This window comes from Numenius arquata, chromosome 1, assembly GCF_964106895.1.
Source record: "Numenius arquata chromosome 1, bNumArq3.hap1.1, whole genome shotgun sequence".
In the NCBI taxonomy this organism is placed as follows: Eukaryota; Metazoa; Chordata; class Aves; order Charadriiformes; family Scolopacidae; genus Numenius; species Numenius arquata.
In genome coordinates this window covers 69,873,517-69,892,106 of record NC_133576.1, presented here as the reverse complement: position 1 = coordinate 69,892,106, position 18,590 = coordinate 69,873,517, and the positions used below count along the sequence as shown (strand labels likewise).

Sequence of the window (18,590 nt, the reverse complement as noted above, 5' to 3'; positions counted from 1 at the left end):
CCTCCTCTTTGCGCTTTGCTTCTAGTTCCTCCAGTCGTCTTATCCGTTCTTCCTCCTCTCTTTTTGCCCTTTCCTCCTCCTCTTTCATTTTAGCCAATGCTTCTTGCATAGCTTTAACTGTGGCTTTACTGGGACCCTTCTTCTTCTCTTTCTCTTTTTCTTCTTTCTCACCCTTCTTTTTTTTCTTGTCTTTTTTCTTTTTGTCCCCCTCATTGTCATCAGCTACAGAAAGAAAAGACATACATTCAAAGACCCCAGAAATTCTAAATTCTAAATGCAATTAATGTTTCAAGCATGATAAATAACACCAAACAAGGAACACTGACTGGCTACTACATAAGCACTTCACTGTCTCTTCAGTTACAAAGTCAGGGCCTGAAGTCTTAAAGTAACAGAATATCTGGGAAGTGAAAAAGTATGTTTGCAATACCAAACTGTAAGCATATACTGTAATGAGAATTTGCCATCTGGCTTTTGTTTTCCCACGTACCTGAACAAACTACAGGCCAGAAAAAACAGCCACATGTGAGCCAACACAAAGAGGCAGACAAGGCTACCAAATGTCTAGTATTCTCAATTCAGAATAAAGCAACAAATCATCCTCACTGCCTGCCAACTCTTTGGCCTTCTTACAAAAGCTACAGGTTAAAATTACAGTTTTAGAAACCATGTTACAAACCCTCTGTTCCTGCAGGAGGCTCTCCTTTTTCCCCAGGGCCGGGGGTTGCGATGACTTCAGGAGAAGCCTTCTCTTCGGCTTTTTTTGGAGCTTCCTTTGGCTTTGCTAGTTCTTTACCACCACCTTCTAATTCTTCCTTCTCTTTCTGCTTCCTCAGTTTGGCTTTTTCTTCCTCACGCTTTTTCCTTTCACGTTCTTTTTTTTCTGCCTTCTTCTGAGCCACTGTTTTTACTTTGAATGAAGGGTCATCTTCATCATCCCCGCTTTCAGCAGCAGGAGTGGACTTTGGTTTTTGGTTTTTCTTTTGTCCTTTTCTAGATTGGGAGACCTCATCGGATTCATCACCACTACCACCTGTAGACACTGCACGCTCTTTGCTTTTCTTAATGTTAGTTTCATCTTCTTCTGACAGATCGTGCTTTTTATTTGACCTCTGAGTTTTCCCTTTGCTTTTCTTAAGCTGTGTCTCATGATCATCATCATCACTGCCAGAAAGCATGTCTTGTTTTGCTTTCTGAGGTTTTTTAGATTTTTTATCTTTATCTTCCACTTCCTCACTGTCATAGTCATTTTCCAGATTGGCTTTTTTACTCTTTCCTTTTCTTTTTTTATCTTGTTTTGATAAGCTTTCTTCGTTGTCATTTTCAACCTGGTAATTAAACAATTCAATAATTAGCCGTGAAAAATTACTTGCTGTTGTGAACTAACAAGTAGCATTGAGAGATGTCAAGAAAAGCTTCTCCTATTGAAGACAGTCTGAAAGCAGTAACTATTCCTGCTGAGTGTACTACACCTCAGTTCACAATTACAATTTATTCTGATTGGCTTTGAATAATTACCAGCATGAAGACATGGCTTCTGGTAAAATCTTTCACAATTGATTTTACTATGAAAATATGATCAGATATAATTAAAAATACAAGCTAGCTGCATGTTTCATACAGGATCTTCAACTGCACTGCAACACTAGAACTTTACTGGGACAGAGGTGTTTCGTATTTCCACTATTTCCTATAAAAAAGCCCACCTCCCTCTCAGTGTTCACCTTTCCTGTAGAAGGTTCCCTGTCAACTTTCCCTCCTTGCGCCTCTATCGACAGTTCTTCCAGCTCCTTCAGGATATCATCTTCACTAAAATAAGAAAGAAGTCGCAGTACTTAAGTAACAGAGTTTTTGTATAATGGAATGAAATAAGACAGAATTAAAAAAAAAAAAAGCTTTACTCGAAATCCTGTTTCTTCTTCTCTTTTTTCTTTTTGCCTTTGGATTTCTGAGGCTCTTGCTCCTTTGCAGCTCCGGCACCTTCTATCTCAGCAGCAAGGGCATCAATATCAATATCATCTTTTGCACTAAAATGCAAAAGGAAAGGAGGGTTATCAAGAGTTCAACCACTGAGTTTACAAAAGTAGAAGCCATCTGCATAAAACAAACAAAAGCTTCAAAATATAAAATCGATCACAAAACATAAGCAATGCTGGGGCAAAACCCACATTTAACAAACCACTATGCACTATTACCTTATTCCACCCAGAAGGACAAAAAGGAAAAACCTTCACATGTGTCGTCTGCCTTGAAGGGAGGTGGAACAGTAAAACCTGTTCAGTTCTCGCAACACTGACTTTAAGAGTTAGATGTGAGATTTGATAAAACTTCTTGGAAGAATGTAAGTAAACTGTTCCACTTTGTTCCTCTGAAAGATAAGTGGTTTAGGCCTTCACATAACAGTAGGTGTCACTGACAGAAAAGCAGCTCCCACAATGAAAACGTAAAAATGAAGCACAAATAAAAGAAATTTTGCAATTTAGTAACCAATAAATTCTATTAAGAAGTACTTATCTGCTCCTTTAAAAACCCTTTAGCAAACTAAAGAAGTTACTGTACTTTTATTTAGCAAATAAGTGGAAGTTCTTCACAGCTTCCAACTTAAGATAACAGTTGCCTATGCTTTGCCACCAGCCTGAAAAGTTTTATTCTTATCTTTCAAAAGAAGTCACAAAGAGGAACACAGTTCAGCCCCGAGCCAGACTGTAAAGCAGATCATAAAAAAATATCACTGCAGTTGGCAAGCATTCATTTCCACCACTTGCCTTGGTGTTACCTCTCCCAGGCCTAAAGAAAGCCAAAAGAAGTTTCACTAATCCTTCCTCATTAGATCTCATTCTATCAAGTTTCTCTTTCAAAAGCATTTTCTTTTCTTGCTATAAATAAGCTCTCATGTGCAACTAAACAGAAGTGGCTCTTTTCCTGTCCTTTATCAATAGTTGCAATTCAGATGCACTTTTTTCTTGACTCGTGAGAATTGAGCAAAGATTCTAGTGTCCAGAGGTTTTTCCACCTAATTACGCTCACAATGCAATTGTAAGAAAGGGGACTTACTTATTTCCTGCTTCGCACTTAAACTTCAGTGCTCCATCCAAAACTGGTCTATCAAAGTAGCATACATTAGGATGCTACTTTTATCACTGCTTGCAGTTTCAAAAACCATTTAATCAACATGCTATTAATATCTCATCTAACTCCCTCTTAGATACGTGGGCAGAAAACCAGTCTTTGTTTCACAATTTCACTGTCTCAGTTACTACCACCCACTGAGTACAAGTCTGCCAGACAAAGGTTGACCCACCAAATACCAGAATCTATATCCAGAAAATACGGGAAATAAGTTTCTTCCAAATTCAGAACCTCCAAGATATCAGCCAATTCTAAACTACCAGAGCTTCAGCCTTGCCAATTTACAAACCCAGAAGTTAAATATTAATAAAGAAAATCAAGTACTTAATTATTCTTTTAAAAATTCTGAAATTTAGTACGTCTAAGTTGCATTTCCCTTTGCCAAAGGAGAGGGCCAAGAGAGTAATTTTACAAGTTTAAATGAATTGAGACATTCACAAACCCATTTTATCCCAAATGTTGGGCCTAAGCAAGTCACCAAACACTGTCTATATGCAACAATAGCACAAACAAGAACGCACTTCCTTTTTTTTAAAAAAAAAAAAGCCAAGATTATTTGTATTTTTAAGATCTGAAATGTTCTTCTATATAGACTGAATGAACCAAGTAAAAAGCAGGAAGATTAAGCACCTCACTGTACAGCATCTTTATTACCTGAGATACTTTTAGCCAAGAGAAGAAAAAAAAAAACCACCACACCTTGAATATACTTAGTAGTACTCCTTACGTGCTGACATGATAAGTAATACGTTTCTCAAATATACTTAAAAAAAGACCTCTTAAATAGTTAATGAAAGATTTCTAAACCAATCCCCATCTCCCTCAAGAGGAAAGAATAAACTTTTTGGCTATTTTCACCTTAGGAATAGCTGACGATGTTTCAGCAACTTAAGAGCCGTTTTTATAAACAGTTTAACTGACTGTGCACCAGGGGTAGCATAGACAGCTGAAGTAAAAATGTCAACAATCATCTCTACACCTAGAGTTAAAGCCCTAATATCAGGCTAACTATTACATCTAGCCCTACACATAGGCCCTCATGTTTCTTTTTGCATTAAGTGCAGCGTATCAGTTGATTAAGCACACTTGCTTACCTCCTTCTACCCTAGGAGTTAATGGCGAAGACTGAGTCAAATCCAAATTTGAAATAGTTCGAAGAGACCAAAATACAAGCTCCACTACTATTTCTTCCATCGCTGTGCTGCTCCCACTACTACAGGATCTTAATCATATGGTTGGTTGTACAGATATTAAAGAGCCAAGCCTTTAAACAGCTTATATTTCACATGGATATCCCCAAGGCTGACTTTTCACATTGCAACTTTTCAGAAAGTTATGTCCAAACATAAAACACATGGGTGTTTTATGCTACTAGCAAAGAGGATGCTTATGGTACCTTATGTTTTCCAGTATACAGGCTTTAAGGGGGTGGGAGGTTATTTGTTTTTAAATTAACTCACTTGAACTGAACCTTGAAGAAGAAAACTTCTTCAGGGAAAAAAAAATACCTCAAATCAAACACTGAAAACATTAATTCACAGACATTAAGCTTTAACACCCACCAGCAAGAACAGATTAGGAGTAATAATGAAGACTGTTCAGCTGTCACAATAGTGGCATAAATACAGTACAAGAGTCTTCCCAACCTTGGTTTCCACTGCTTAACAGTCGATGGTATTGAGAAATCTATACATTTCACTACATTTCTATTTACTAAGAAGTGACACAGCATACTTCAAACACATGAATCTCGATGAAGGAAAAGGTAAAATTAAGTCTGCCTGCATTTATATATACACCAATATATACAGTTATAATTCTTCTTAAGAACTGTAAAGCAAGAATCTTATTGGAAAGCCGAGGAATTCAAATATTGGCTTTCACTACTAAGAGTTTATTCTCACACTGACCTTGAACTTCCTTACCTTTTAAAACTCTAATAATATTCCACTAGGATTTCATAATAAAATAAAGTTAAAAAGAAGACTGAGGTGGTGCCCTCCACTCTTCCTGGGAGATTATGTCACAAGGAACTCATGGCATTTAGATACATAACAGGAGAGATTCTTTCCTATTGGCATCGGAAGACACACCTGGGAAACTTTTTCCACTAATTTTTTTATAGCAGTCCCCAAACATGTTTCAGAAACCCAAACGCTCTTGCAGGAACCTCCTCCTCAAAGTCCTCCAGAAAGTCTCCACCCATCCTCTCTTGCCCCTCCACACAGCCTTTGTAAGGGTCCTAACCCCAACCCTAAGAGTGCTGGATAGAGGAACTTGAAAGCACACCAGTATGCTCAGTTTTCAATTCTGACCTCAAATTGCTTTCACATGAAGACTTGATACATAGACTTCACAGCCTCACTACCTGAGGCCATTCAAGCTCATAATGCTTTGGACTCAAAGGAGGCTTGCTGCTGATCCCATTCACACACTGAGATAACCCCATATTTCCCCAACAGAAGAGACTCAAGGAGGACTGGAAAGCTTGAAAGTAAAGTGCTACTGCACTGCTGAGAAGGGGTAATTTCCCTGATTTTCTTTTGTCTCTTTCACAACTGAAGCCTGAGCCACCTTTCTTATTCACATAATTTTGATTCCAGCCTCTACTTCTGTTGCCAGATATGAAAAGAGTTCTGGTATTCCAAACAGAGCATGTCAGTGCAGTAAATTACAGCAGGAATTAGGTGTGTGTACTTCACTCACTAACCTAAATAAGCAATTTTCGAAATATTAAATGGCTGTAGACATTCCTCCATGGAGGTCTGTGCCTAACAGAGGGCAAAACAATGCCGTGGGAGAAGACATAGCAGTCAGGGTAATTAAAGGAGATGGCAGTAATCCCTAACAAGTATGTAGAGATCACCGCATTTCACATACCAAGCAAAACTATTTTTCTCTAGAATTACACCACTAATTTAAAAAAAAAAAAGTGTTGTACATTTCCCCTGTGCAATTTCCCTACCTTTTGTCATTTAAGCAGAATTACAATAACAGACTTCAAAATATTCCAAAGCATTTTAAAAGTAGCACATAGACACATTCACAGACTTTATACTGAAAAATATTGACCTTACTGCCCTAGAAATGACATTAAGAGGTCATCTGCTGCCCAAAGTACAAGTTGTCTGCATAGACTACTGAAAACCTGCGTCAGATAGGGAAAGCCAGTTCTGAATAGGCTCTTAAATATTCAGAGTCACTAGTTAAATGCTGTGCTAGCACACCATTCTGTACCAAATCAGAATCAAATATACCCAGGTCATCCCAGGTAAGCGTTTGGAGATTTTTAAGACAGACATGGGCAACAAAGGAAATCCAACAACATCTCTCATGCAACCAAAGCATCAAATCAGGCCAGTAACAGAAAGTGACACTCCAAAATCCAACTTAAGCTACTTGTGTTACATGTTAAGCAAAATCGGTGACAAATAAAGCTACAATCTCAAATCCTGCCTATAAAAGAAAGTATGAAGCTTTTCCATTGTGAAGATTAGAGCAGAGTTAGGAAATAAATGAAGAGCTGTCACCTACCGCTGCTCAGTCAGATGTAAAGCGATGGCCAGTAGCTCTTGTACTTATAAGATCCCACCCAGTTGCAAGCTATTGAGTCAGAAAAATGGAAAAACCCCATGACCTGATAGCTGCATGGTCTGTAGAAAAAACATCACAGTGTTTCTCTTGCTAGTACAGCAAGGAAACAAGACTGAAGCCGCAGTAAAAAAAAAAAAACGAACAAAAACCACAAAACAAAAACCAAACCCCCCAGCTATTACATAGTATCTACTGAAAAAATACTAAAATAGCACATACCTTTGGGGTTTTTTGGGGGGAGGAGGGAAGGTGTTTTTTAAAAACATGAGAAACAAGCACAGTTTTGGACCAAGTTTTTTTTCTGATGCAATGGCCTGCAACAGCCAGAACCTAGAAATTCCCTGTTAAAGCCATCACGGGGCCAGAGTTCATCCTAACACAAGCTTTGATTTACAGATACTCGAGCCTATGTTAATCCTAGTTTCCACATACTAGGGTTTGCTTTGGTCTTTCTAGGGGCATGCTTTGCCATTTTGCTTACAAACACTTAAATTGTAAAGCTTCATAGTTTCTAATACTTGTGCACAATTGGAGCGATGCATTTTTGAAGTATGAGGTTTTACCTTTTCTTTCGCAGTCTGAGATATTACAGGGGTTAATGAGTGCACATCTCACCAAAACAGAAGTTGTCATGCTCCAAATCAAGATTTAAACTCACAATTCTGAACGAAGACAAAAAAAATATCAATCTTCCTAGCAAAGTATTTCAGAACAGTTACAAGTACATTTTAATTATCTATCACTTTTCTCTTCCAGGGAAGGTTAAAAAAATGACTCCAAGTACCAGCCTGGTTAATATATACATCACTAGGGATTTTCATAGCATAAAGCTTCCATACTAAAGACAGTTACTGCAATGCAACATAATCTCCATAACAGACAAATCCAGGCATAGAAACTTGAAACATTTCCTGGGCATTGCCCCCAAAAACAAGGCCAAATGTGGGGAAGACAGGACTACAGCTATAGAAATAAGAGTCAACAGGCTTTCAGCATTTTTCTTTGCGCATTGAACTTATGCAGCCGAAATGCGTAACTGCCCTTCCTTGCCAAACAAGCTCCTCCAGCTTTCCCTGCAGGTTCTAGTCAAGGACAGCCTCACACGCCAACTGACACCAACAGCATTTCACATATACTGTCTGCTAACAGATAAACATATTATATTAGCAAGACCAGCAGCAAATATGCATGTTTTCCTCATGCTCTTTCCTAAGACGACACATAATTACGACTTTTGAGTCCATTTATTATAATGTGCCTACAATACATATCCCCCAACACAGGGCAAAACTTCATTATAAAGAGGCACTGCGTGTCTCCGTGTGACAGAGAAGGCATCTGTGTGTGACTAGGCAGCAGTAAGATAAAGAGCAAAGGAAACTATTAATCCATACATGAACTGAAAGAGTGAAGCAATGGGATCAATTAGCACTATACAAAGGAGCTGAGTTGCCCTCATTTATACCAATTTGACTCTACTGGAATCAGTTTGAACTGCAGAAATTAAGTGGAAGAATTCAGTTTAAGATGAGAACAAGCCCTTAACTACTGGAAATCCAACATCCAGCTTTGCAAGCAAAGTCAACAGGATAACACTGGCCTGCTGAATCTAAAACTAAAGGGTACACACAGACTCAAAGATTACAAGCACTGACCGACACAAGTATGATTACTAAAGTTTGCCTTCACCTTACAGCTAACTGAGATAACAAGCTAAGTCAAATTAAGCTAAAAATATTTTAATTAGGATTGGGTTTAAGCTGTCTCTGTAAAGATGAAGTTCAAATGTCAGGAAACACTGTACAATTACAAACAAACTAAAAAAAAAAAAAAACACAGATTCAAGTCATGGGGCAGAGGAGTCAGTAAGTCGACACAGCAAGAAAGTTGCAACACTACTGTGAACTCACTGCCCACATTCCTGCATAATTAGAAGACTCATTTTTGCTGAGGCAACTTTGGAGATGTTTCATCATTTACATGACACCAGCTCTTCTAACCACCTTCAAAGGAACATCACTGTCATTAAGTCATTTTCTTTTGCTTAAAAAAAAAAAAAAAAAAGTCCTTGAACTTCAAAAAGACTGAAAAGAAGCTGAACCATCTGTTTCCATGTATTTGGTTTTACAATAGTTTTAGACCAAGTAAAACTAATACTTCTAGACAGGTCTTTACCATTACTCCCCTAAAGCCCTTTACCCATCCTCTGTATACATGCGTCATAAGCCCAGTAATAAGGATGCATTTCTAAATACACACTTATCCAAATTTAGCAAGTTACCAATGCTGAATGGCGTATCTGTAGTTGTTTTAACTTTTAAGTATTGAGATAAACTGGCATTCTCTCTTCCAAGAAAATTTCTTTTAGAGCAACTGGTTTAAAACGCTACAGAACATAAACCACTTTGGAAGTAATTATTTGATTGTTCAAAACCACGCACCACCAACTTATTCTTTAATTGGGTTATGAAACTGAAGAAGCAAGCATCTGCTGGCTCAGCAAAGCCATTCAAAACATGAAAACAAAGCTGTGGCCTTTTTCTCATTCTTACCTATCAAAGAATGTGAACACTATAAACTCCTGTTTTTACAGTAGAAGCAACCACCTTGCTTTCCTGCTGAAAATATTTAAATTACATACACCTGAGACAGTTTGAAATTCAGGGAAGAATGAACTGCACTCCTTCCTCAGCCCCAGAAGTGAAGGAGTATCCACATGAGCACCAGCTATGCAACCCACCATTGCAGCTGACAGTGCTTAAAAAACAAATAAATAAAAACCACAGTTCCAGAAAGCAGCCATCATCCCCTTGCCTTTCCCTCAAACTATGGAGCTCGGGAGGAGGGAAGTGATTTTTTTTCCCCATTCCCAGCCGAGCTTTCCCCTCTCATCAGCTCGGGCAATCCTGCGGCCACAAATCCTTGCAGGAAACACTTTTTTGGCAGCAGATCAAATCACACACCTGAGTGCACATAAGCATTGGCTCCAATGCAATGGAAGCAGTTAGAACATGCTGCTGGGGACAGCAAGAGGAAGACCACTAGGTTTGAAATATCCAACAGTTCAACTGAATTAAGTATGATCCAAAACTACACCTCAGCTATTTCTCCCTAGTAAGATGAAGGAAGCTGGAGAAGCTACCTAATTACGTGAGGCAGCACGGAAGTAAAATTTGACTAAAAGAGTAATTGCTTTTTATTCAGGCTCCCAAGACAATGATCTCATTTTTAATATTAAAGAGTCACGTCTTCTCTTTCAAGTTTGGCTGGGGAAAAAGAAGAGTGGAATTACTATCAGCTAGGCAAAACCTTCTGAAAAAGACATAGGAAACATAACTTTTAACCCAACAGATTCTACAAAAAACAGAAAGCGTCCCTTACACATCACAGATTTAAAAAAAAAAAAATTAAAAAAAAAGCTCACCACAACATAAAATTACCATTTAAACAGAGATAAAGCAAAAATTCAAGATAAAAAAGCTTCTGTTGTGGCTAAGAGTTGACAACACAAAGCTCTTGAAAAAAGCAGTTCTTCAAGGTTCAGTTTAAGTGTTTACATCCCAAGAGAACAAGATGACTAACAGCATGGAATATGAAACATGAAGTAAAGAACTTGCATTTGGTCTTCCCTGAACTGGCTTTTTAAGGTTTTGTTTGTTTAGAAAAAGTGCAAAGATAACAGAAATTGCTTCCAAGTCCACTGTTTCAGAACTTCCATATCCTATGTATATCCCTCCTTTTATAAAATCAAATGACCCCACAAAAATACTATTTAGAACACTTCATGAAATACACTTTAGATTGTCTATAATCCTGAAGAGCAAACAACGCCCACCTACATTAACTGTACTTAAAACCAATGCTTCATCTAACAGCTTGTATCTAAAGAAATATATTTCAGTGTTAAGATAGCAGATTCATGTTTAAAATCTCTACTACACTATTGTAAAAGAAAAAAAAAAATGACATATGGGAAGAATAAGACATCAGTGCTGCAAACATCAGGATGATCAAAACACACATCTTCTGTAAGATACCAACTGCTTTCATACCAGAAAACCTACCAGAATGCACTGTACATTCTTAGCAAGCCAAAATAATGACTGAATGATGTGCACACATAATTTTTTGTGCAGAAAAATTTCTTCTACCGGTCTAGAGGACTATTTTTGTGGAGCGAGCCAGAGGGTGGAGGAAAAGAAATATTATGCAAGCATTAAAAGTTACTAAAGTAGGGGGTTTGTCCAGAACTGTAACCTTGACTCCTAGGCAGCTTTTAAGTGATGAACAGCACAGAACAAATGTACAGCAACACACATGAGCTCAGTCAGAAAAACACGACAGTACCAATGCAATTAAAGCCAGCAAAGGTATGTAGAGCTGTCTGGCCTGATATTTTAAGTGTTGTCAACAACAACAGCAAAGTTTAACTTACCATAAACCTCTCTATTTTGAACGAGTCGTTCCAGAGATCTTCAGAGAACTGAAAAAACAGTTTCTACGATTCCTGTTGGCTTGCAATGTGCTATTTTCATACATTTCATAAACAGTAGTTATACATAAGGTTTAGACGCCTTCATGAAAGTAATAGATGAAGAGAATCAAGACTTCAACAAGAAAAGCTGCTTCTAACAATGTACTCGGTGTGCTGTAGTGCTTTTTGGTTTATGCTGCTATTACCTCAAATACCTGAAGATCCGTACAGTCTTTTTACAATGATGCTTTTCTTTAAAAAAAAAATTCCAACAAAATGTATAAAAATTGTTTTCTTATAAATATGAAATGCCTGTGTTAAAAAATATAGGTTTGGGCAGGAACATAAATACACATTTGCACAGAATAAGCCAATAAATTTCCATAATAGAGAAATTATTTTGTATCGTTTTACTCCATCTTTCAGTACAAAATCCTAGCATCTTCCAGGTGATATTTGCAAAACAAGGATTTCAAAGGTTTACCAGCTGTTGTCCTTGATGGAGCTGCAGAAATCTTTGCTTGCGAAAATATTTTGAGAAGCAGATAGAGACAGTTATTGTAAATTTTCTGGTGTACAGAATGTTTCTGAACTACTGGTGTTAGTAGGCTTTCTAGCCTTCAGAAAACTTTCTTACACAACATTAAGAAGATTTTATTTAACACACTAATAAAAAAGAGCCAAAGCGAATGACTAGTAACAATGCCAGCAATTTAATTTGCAGAAGAGAAAGCAATATATAGCATCAACAACAGTACTGTAAGTCTTATTTTAGTAGCAGTGTTCACTCTTGGCTCCAGAATCACAGCTGGCACCTGTAACTTCTAAAGCAATATGTATGAATTACCAGAGTGGTATGCCAAGGCAACAAACAGTTCACAAATATTAAAGGGCACAAGAATAAACACACCTAAAGACTACCTATTGGAAGCTAAGGAAAACTACTATGAGAAGAAGATGATTTAAAGCTGGGAGAAGAGGAAAAACACATGAAAAGTTAACACTATCAGGGGAAAGATCCATATCCCAGGTAGGAAAAATTTTGTAACATACAGCATATAGCACACTTACTTGGAAATCTACAGCAGCAGTCTGAGGCTTGAATTCAAATCACAGTTTTGTAGTTTACACCAGCCTTTACACCCACACATTGAAAGAACACAAAAAGTCCTAAATTCTCAAAGACAGCAGGGGAGAACCTTGACATACCTTCTGCCATTACAGCTCTATCCAAGAACCAAAGCATAACACATCACTCCCAGGAGGAGCTAGACTACACATCGGAACACCCACTCTTCCATTAGGAAAGCCTGGAAATTCAGATACCTCATATTTCTGTTGAAATGTTTGTTATGAAGTTTCATTTGAAAATGAGCGATCAACACAACCATAAAAATTCTAAAGAGAAAAAAATTAAAGCAAATTCTGTATGGCTTAGGAGCTATTTATGACCCAAGACACCCTCCACCTTTACAAAGCACTTCTCTAACACCCGACTCTGAGTTTTTCCTACAGTGACAATATATCTGACCACTCCAGATAAGTATGTTCTGCATGGACAGATGCACAGTGATCAAGCAGCAGGAGTCAGTAAGAGTTCCAGAAGAACCTAACAGAGATGCTGGTATAGTAGAAACAGATTTGTAGGTGTTATTTGTTCAGGTAGCAATCTGTACTCAGAACAGGTTACAGTCCTGCATTCCCATTCTTTCCCTGCTCACCATAGCTAGCCTCTCACTCACTGTCTTCTCCCCAAGTACTTATACCTTTCTCCCATGACAAAACTCATCCTCACCTTCGTTTACCAGCACACTCCCCGGCCATATATATCAGTACTCGTCAGTATGACCTCTACTGCACTCTGCAGAAACAAGGGAAGGAAAAACTACACAATAGAAGTCAAAGCTATGGGGGTAAGGGAAGAAAAGCAGAGTAAAGATGACTCGTACCTTCTGTAACTTGTCTCAGTATGTCAGAAGACAAGCAGAAAATCTCCCTCCTGTCGCATCAATTCTCAAACCAATATTCACAACACAGACATACCACCTGCATCTTCCCACGTGCTTCCTGTGCACTGCAAGTTATGCCCTTCAGCTGCTGCATACTTCAGGAGCAGCAGCCAAAAGGGACATAAGGGATTGTGTCTGTAACATAGTTGCTGAGGAAGAAAAGGGAGGAAAAGGAGGAAATGAAAAACACTGCATAGCACAGAACTGAAGATGCAGGAGACAAAACTGACTGGAAGCCTTTAATTCCACAGTGCCATTCCTCTCTCATCATACTGGGAACGGAAGGGGGACCGATGGGGGATGCTGAAGTCCAGCTTCAAGCTACAGATTCAAATATGTGATGCAGGCTATCCCTCATGGGAATCTGACATTCATGGAGGTGTCAGCTGGAACCAACACCACCTGATAATATGGATACCTCTGCAGATAGAGCCTATTCCAAAACATCACTGCCCTTTCAGGTCCCTCCTCACTCCCATCCCCTCAAACTTCTTGCTATACGATATACCCAGTCTAACTGTTCTGTCACAGAATGGCAGGGATTGGAAGGGACCCTTTCTTAGGAAGAAATTCTTTACTGTGAGGGTGGTGAAGCACTGAAACAGGTTGCCCAGAGAAGTTGTGGATGCCCCATCCCCGGAGGTGTTCAAGGCCAGGCTGGATGGGGCTTTGAGCAACCTGCTCTACTGGGAGGTGTCCCTGCCCATGGCAGGGGGGTTGGAACTAGATGATCTTTAAGGTCCCTTCCAACTCTAACCATTCTATGACCTTCAGAGATCATCTAGTCCAACCCCCCTGCCAAAGTAGGTTCACCTAGAGCAGGCTGGACAGGAACGCATCCAGGTAGGTTTTGAATATCTCCAGTAAAGGAGATTCCACCACCTCTCTGGGCAGCCTGTTCCAGTGCTCTGTCACCCTCAAAGTAAAGAAGTTTTTCCTCATGTTCAGATGAAATTTCCTGTGTTTCAGTCTGTGCCCATTGCCCCTTGTCCTGTCACCAGGCACCACTGAAAAGAGCCTGGCCCCACCCTCTTGACACCTGCCCTACTTCTCAAACACGTATGTTTAAATTCTTCTTCCACATCATCCCTCCCATTGCCATACAACTGTGTAGCCCTGTAACACAGTACCGCAACTGCTAGTAGCAGTCCATAAGCTCTGTACTGCATTTGAAAGGCCTTAGGACTAAAGCCTGTCAGGCTCACTTTGGCTGAACTTTTCTTGACCTGCCTGCAACTTTTACTTGATTTAGCTGGGACAGCAATTTCTCCAACTGACCAGGTGCCTACGCCTAGTTGGTTCTACTTTCTTTTACCCAGGCATGCTGCAACCATAGGTTCATACAGACAGCAGTAACAAGCAGCTACTCTGTACAGAATGAGATATTCACAACTCTACAATAATGATGCAGTGTAGAGAAACACAGGCCTGGTATGACAGCAGAGGCCTTGAGAAGTGGAGACACAGGATTCAGCAGAGGAGTGCAGGCATGGGATGAACAGAGATGGCTTCTACAGGACTTGGCACTGGATGCCCCACAACTCACCAGCAGTCAGGTCAGCTAAGAGCAATGCAGACCTGGACAAAACGAGTTTTTTAGGTAAACAAACAAGAAATAAATACTGCCTAACATGTAGCACCTCCTACACATTTGGATGTAACAAGGAGCTGCAAACCAGTGAAGAAGAAAGGCGTATAAGTACCTTAGCAAGCATATAAAAATATTCTCAAGTGGATCCTAGAGAGAGGAAGATGAAACCATTAACATGAACGATCATATTGCTCCTTGTTAAGGACACCTGATGCTGATAACACCATAACAGCTCACCACCACCAGGATGAAGCCACTGACCTTAGCACTCAGAGCAGCAGTGAGATGGTAAGAGTAACTAATTTAACTGCATTATTGCTCTCTCTCTGTTTTTTTTTTTTGTAACAATTAGATCTGGATTAATAATCTTTAGGCTCGTAAGATTTTAATTATTCTAAAAATAAATTACTGGCCTCTCTTTTAAGGTGTGCTTATATTTTTTAGCCATAAACGAGATTTTGCGCACAGCATTCAACAGAGGCCCATGCTCAGGAATTTACAGACCACAGAAATACATGCAGCAATTAAAAAAGAAAAGAGAACAAGGTATCCAGTAGGCACCATGACTCTCAAAGCGTCCCCTGCACACCAGCCACTGTCACTGGAAGGGCTTCAGAACCCAAAGGCTTCTGTGTGATTCTGGGATCTACCACACCAGGTACAAAGATGAGCACTAGGCCTTCTTTCCTTCAGAGCACAAAGATCCAACCCTTCTTTCTCAAATCACACTTGACTCACCTCCTCCACAGAGCTGTTCCCAAGATATACCTGTGAAACACAGCCCATGAAACAAGCTGATAACAACAGACACTACAAAACAGAACACATGGTGTAGCAAAAGGTGAGAAGAAAAATAGACAGACAAGCAAAATACCTCACTAGCAAAAATACTCACTACCCAGAAAGGGCCAGAGAAACTAAAACAGTTTACACCCTAACCTGGTAAAGAGTAATAACCTTAAGTCATGAATATAAGCATGTTAATGCAATACACACCTGGTAGTAAGAAATGCTTAGAGAGGAAATAATATTTTGTGGAAAAGCCTTCAGAGGGAGTACTTTCATAAGAGAAACACTTAATGACTCAAAAAGGATGTAGCAAATGGGCAGCCTAGGTAAGGAAAACAGTTATCATTTCTAGTTCATGCACATTTTAAGATACCAGTTTTCATTTAACTCCTCATCAGGATTAACAACTAAGAACTCTCCAAATTGACTGTATCTTTGTATTTATTTTTTAGTGACAAGTAACAATATGCTCTCTCCTGGTAGTGTATATATGCACAACATTATTCACCCAGTGTTCCATATGGTTAACATAGCTGCCATTATACGAATCTCTTACACAGAAAAAAAGTTCACAGATGGGGCAGTATAAAAGACAATATGCACCTAGCCATAGAAGTGGGCCTTTTAGCCTCCAATCACTAAAATATCTAACATCTGCATGTATTAAACATACACAAATCACTAAGTTATAGCATGATCTATATCACCCTCTCCCATTAAAAAAAAAAAAATATATATATATATATACCTCTCCCAAAACCACTTCGGGCGCCGCAACTGAACGAAGCGGCTATTTTCAGCTGACAATCGAGATCCGCGCTCACAACCAGCGGCCGCCTGTCACTGCCCGTTCCCGGACAACTTCCCAGAGAGCCCGGGCCAAGCTGAGGGAAGCGCTTTTCAGAGGGAGCGCAACGACGACAGCGGTAGCAACGCAGCCACTCCAGCGCCAATGACGAAGTTTCCCCTGCCGCCGCCGGCCTCAGGGACCTCCGGCCTCCCCCTCCACACCGCCGCCCGCGAAACACCCAGCCGCCTCCCGCCGCCGTCTCCTCGGGCCTCTGCCGCCTGCCGGGCCCGCACACACAGCCGGTGCCGTCGTCCCGGGCGAGAAGCACGACCGGGCCTTCCGTCCCACCGCCGCCCGGCCAAGGGCCGCCGGGCCGGGCCCGGCCCAGCGAGCCCCGCCTGCCCGCCACCTCCGACGAGGCCGCGATGCCCCGGCAGGGCCTGACTCAGCGCCGCCGCACCGGCACTCGCCGTTGCTGTCAGCGGCCCGGGGAGGGTGGCAAGGAGACGGGAGGACGTGGGCTTTTACCGCCGCCTTTACCTGTCCTCGCTCTTGTTCTTCTGCTTCTTGCCCATGGCGGCAGCCCCGGTGCTCGTCCCCCGCTTCAGCGCTGCCCGCACGCCCGCGCGCAGCCCCGCGCATATGGCAAAGCCACCCCCGCCGCCCGCCCGGCCCCGCCCCGCCCCCGCCGTCCCGGCCTGCCCCGCGCCCGCACGCCACCAGCGGCGGTCCCGGCAGCGCCAACCCCCCCGCTCTAGCGCTCCCTGCCGGCCTGGAGGGGGAAACGGGCGGTGCTGCCCGGGGCGGGGAGGGGCGGGGAAGCGGAGGGTAGGGCCGGCGGCGGCCACATTGCCGGGGACACGGAGCGATCTAACTCGGCTGCGGGGACGAAGGTTCCCCTTTGCAGGGAGTTTTGGTACAGCGATTCCTGGAGCGGGCAGAGCACGCCTCACGGTTCTCTTCAGCCTCAGGACCGCCACCTCTATCTCGCTTCGCTCCCCGAAAGCCTCCCTGCTTCCCTCCGCCTTCACAGGGCTACAGCTCCTTCCTTATCAGCCTCTCCCACCCAGGCTCCCAGCGGACGGCGCAGAAAGACAAGAGTTTATCTTCCCGCCCCACCTTCCTCACCAGCATCTTCAGTACCGGGGAGACAGATTTCCAGGAAACAAGAACGCAGAACACTTGTCTTTTTTCAAAAAAAAAAAGGGACTTTAATACCCCATTATTGAAATCCGCGGATCTTCTAGCGCGCTTCCAAGAACAGCAAAGAGAAGACAAACCCCGGCTCCTCCAACACAGCCGTCTTCTCAACGACACTGCCGGAACGGTCCGGCCGAGCCACACCGCCGCCCGCCAGCCCCGCCGGCCCTCGCCGAGGCAACCTTACCTCACGGCATCGCTCGAGGGACCGGGCCCGGCCCAACCCCGCGGCTCCCGGCCGTTACTCCCCCGCCGCGCCCCGACTCCCTGCGGGGGCTCGGCCTCACACGCCCAACCCCGAGAAGGAGCCCCCCCACACACACCCTGAAAGGCGGCGGCCGGCCCTCCCAGCTCCCGCCGACAACCATTACAGCCGTTGCGCACCCGCCCCGCAGCGGCAGCACGCTGAGGTGGGGGGCGGGGCAGGACACGCCCCCTCCCGGCCAACCCCCTCCCAGAGCGCGGTTGCTAGGGAGACGGGACGTGGATGGGCGGTGCCTCCCGACAGGAGTAGTCCCGGTGGGGTGGAGCTGCTGCGCGGAAGGGGTGGGGCTCAGCGGGGGTCCCGCCTCTCCCGCTGGTGCAACAGGCCTCCCCCCCACACACATCGGAGCGGTGCATGCGCGCTGTCGGCAACCCTGTCGCCCCCGCCCCCTCCCCCGCAGGGGCGCGCCCGCCGCCCCGGCCAATGAAGGCGTTGGGCAAGTTCTGCGTGCGCGCGCACGTGGCGGTGGCCCCGCCCTGGCTCTCGCGAGAGGCTGGAGGGGCGCGGCCGGCGGGCGGGGCGGGTGGAGGCGCGGAGCGGCGGAAAGGGGTAAGCGGTGAAGCGGTGGCGTGGCGTGGCGCGGCGGGCACCGTGGCTGAGGGAGGGTAAGGTTTTCTCTGGAGAGCTCGTCAGGAGCTGGGTAGGTCGGTAGGTGGGCAGACGCGCGGGCGACCGTTGTCTGTAACGGCCCAGCGGAGGCGCGCGGCGCCTGCGCGGTGTCCCGCTGCTTGCCGGCGCCCTCCCCGGCC

General features: G+C 42.9%; 1 protein-coding gene across 1 annotated transcript in view; it reads right to left on the bottom strand.

Annotated features, from left to right (window-relative positions):
* Positions 1-17,056, bottom strand: part of EIF5B (eukaryotic translation initiation factor 5B) — a 39,375-nt gene extending 22,319 nt beyond the window's left edge. Inside the window, exons 1-5 of the mRNA XM_074145320.1 lie at positions 16,917-17,056; positions 1,902-2,027; positions 1,725-1,809; positions 680-1,328; positions 2-222 (exon numbers count right to left, since the gene is read on the bottom strand). Of these exons, the coding sequence (XP_074001421.1) occupies positions 2-222; positions 680-1,328; positions 1,725-1,809; positions 1,902-2,027; positions 16,917-16,951 (1,116 nt within the window). The 5' untranslated portion in view covers positions 16,952-17,056. The remainder of the gene's footprint in view (position 1; positions 223-679; positions 1,329-1,724; positions 1,810-1,901; positions 2,028-16,916) is intronic.
* Between the last annotated feature and the right edge of the window lie 1,534 nt (positions 17,057-18,590).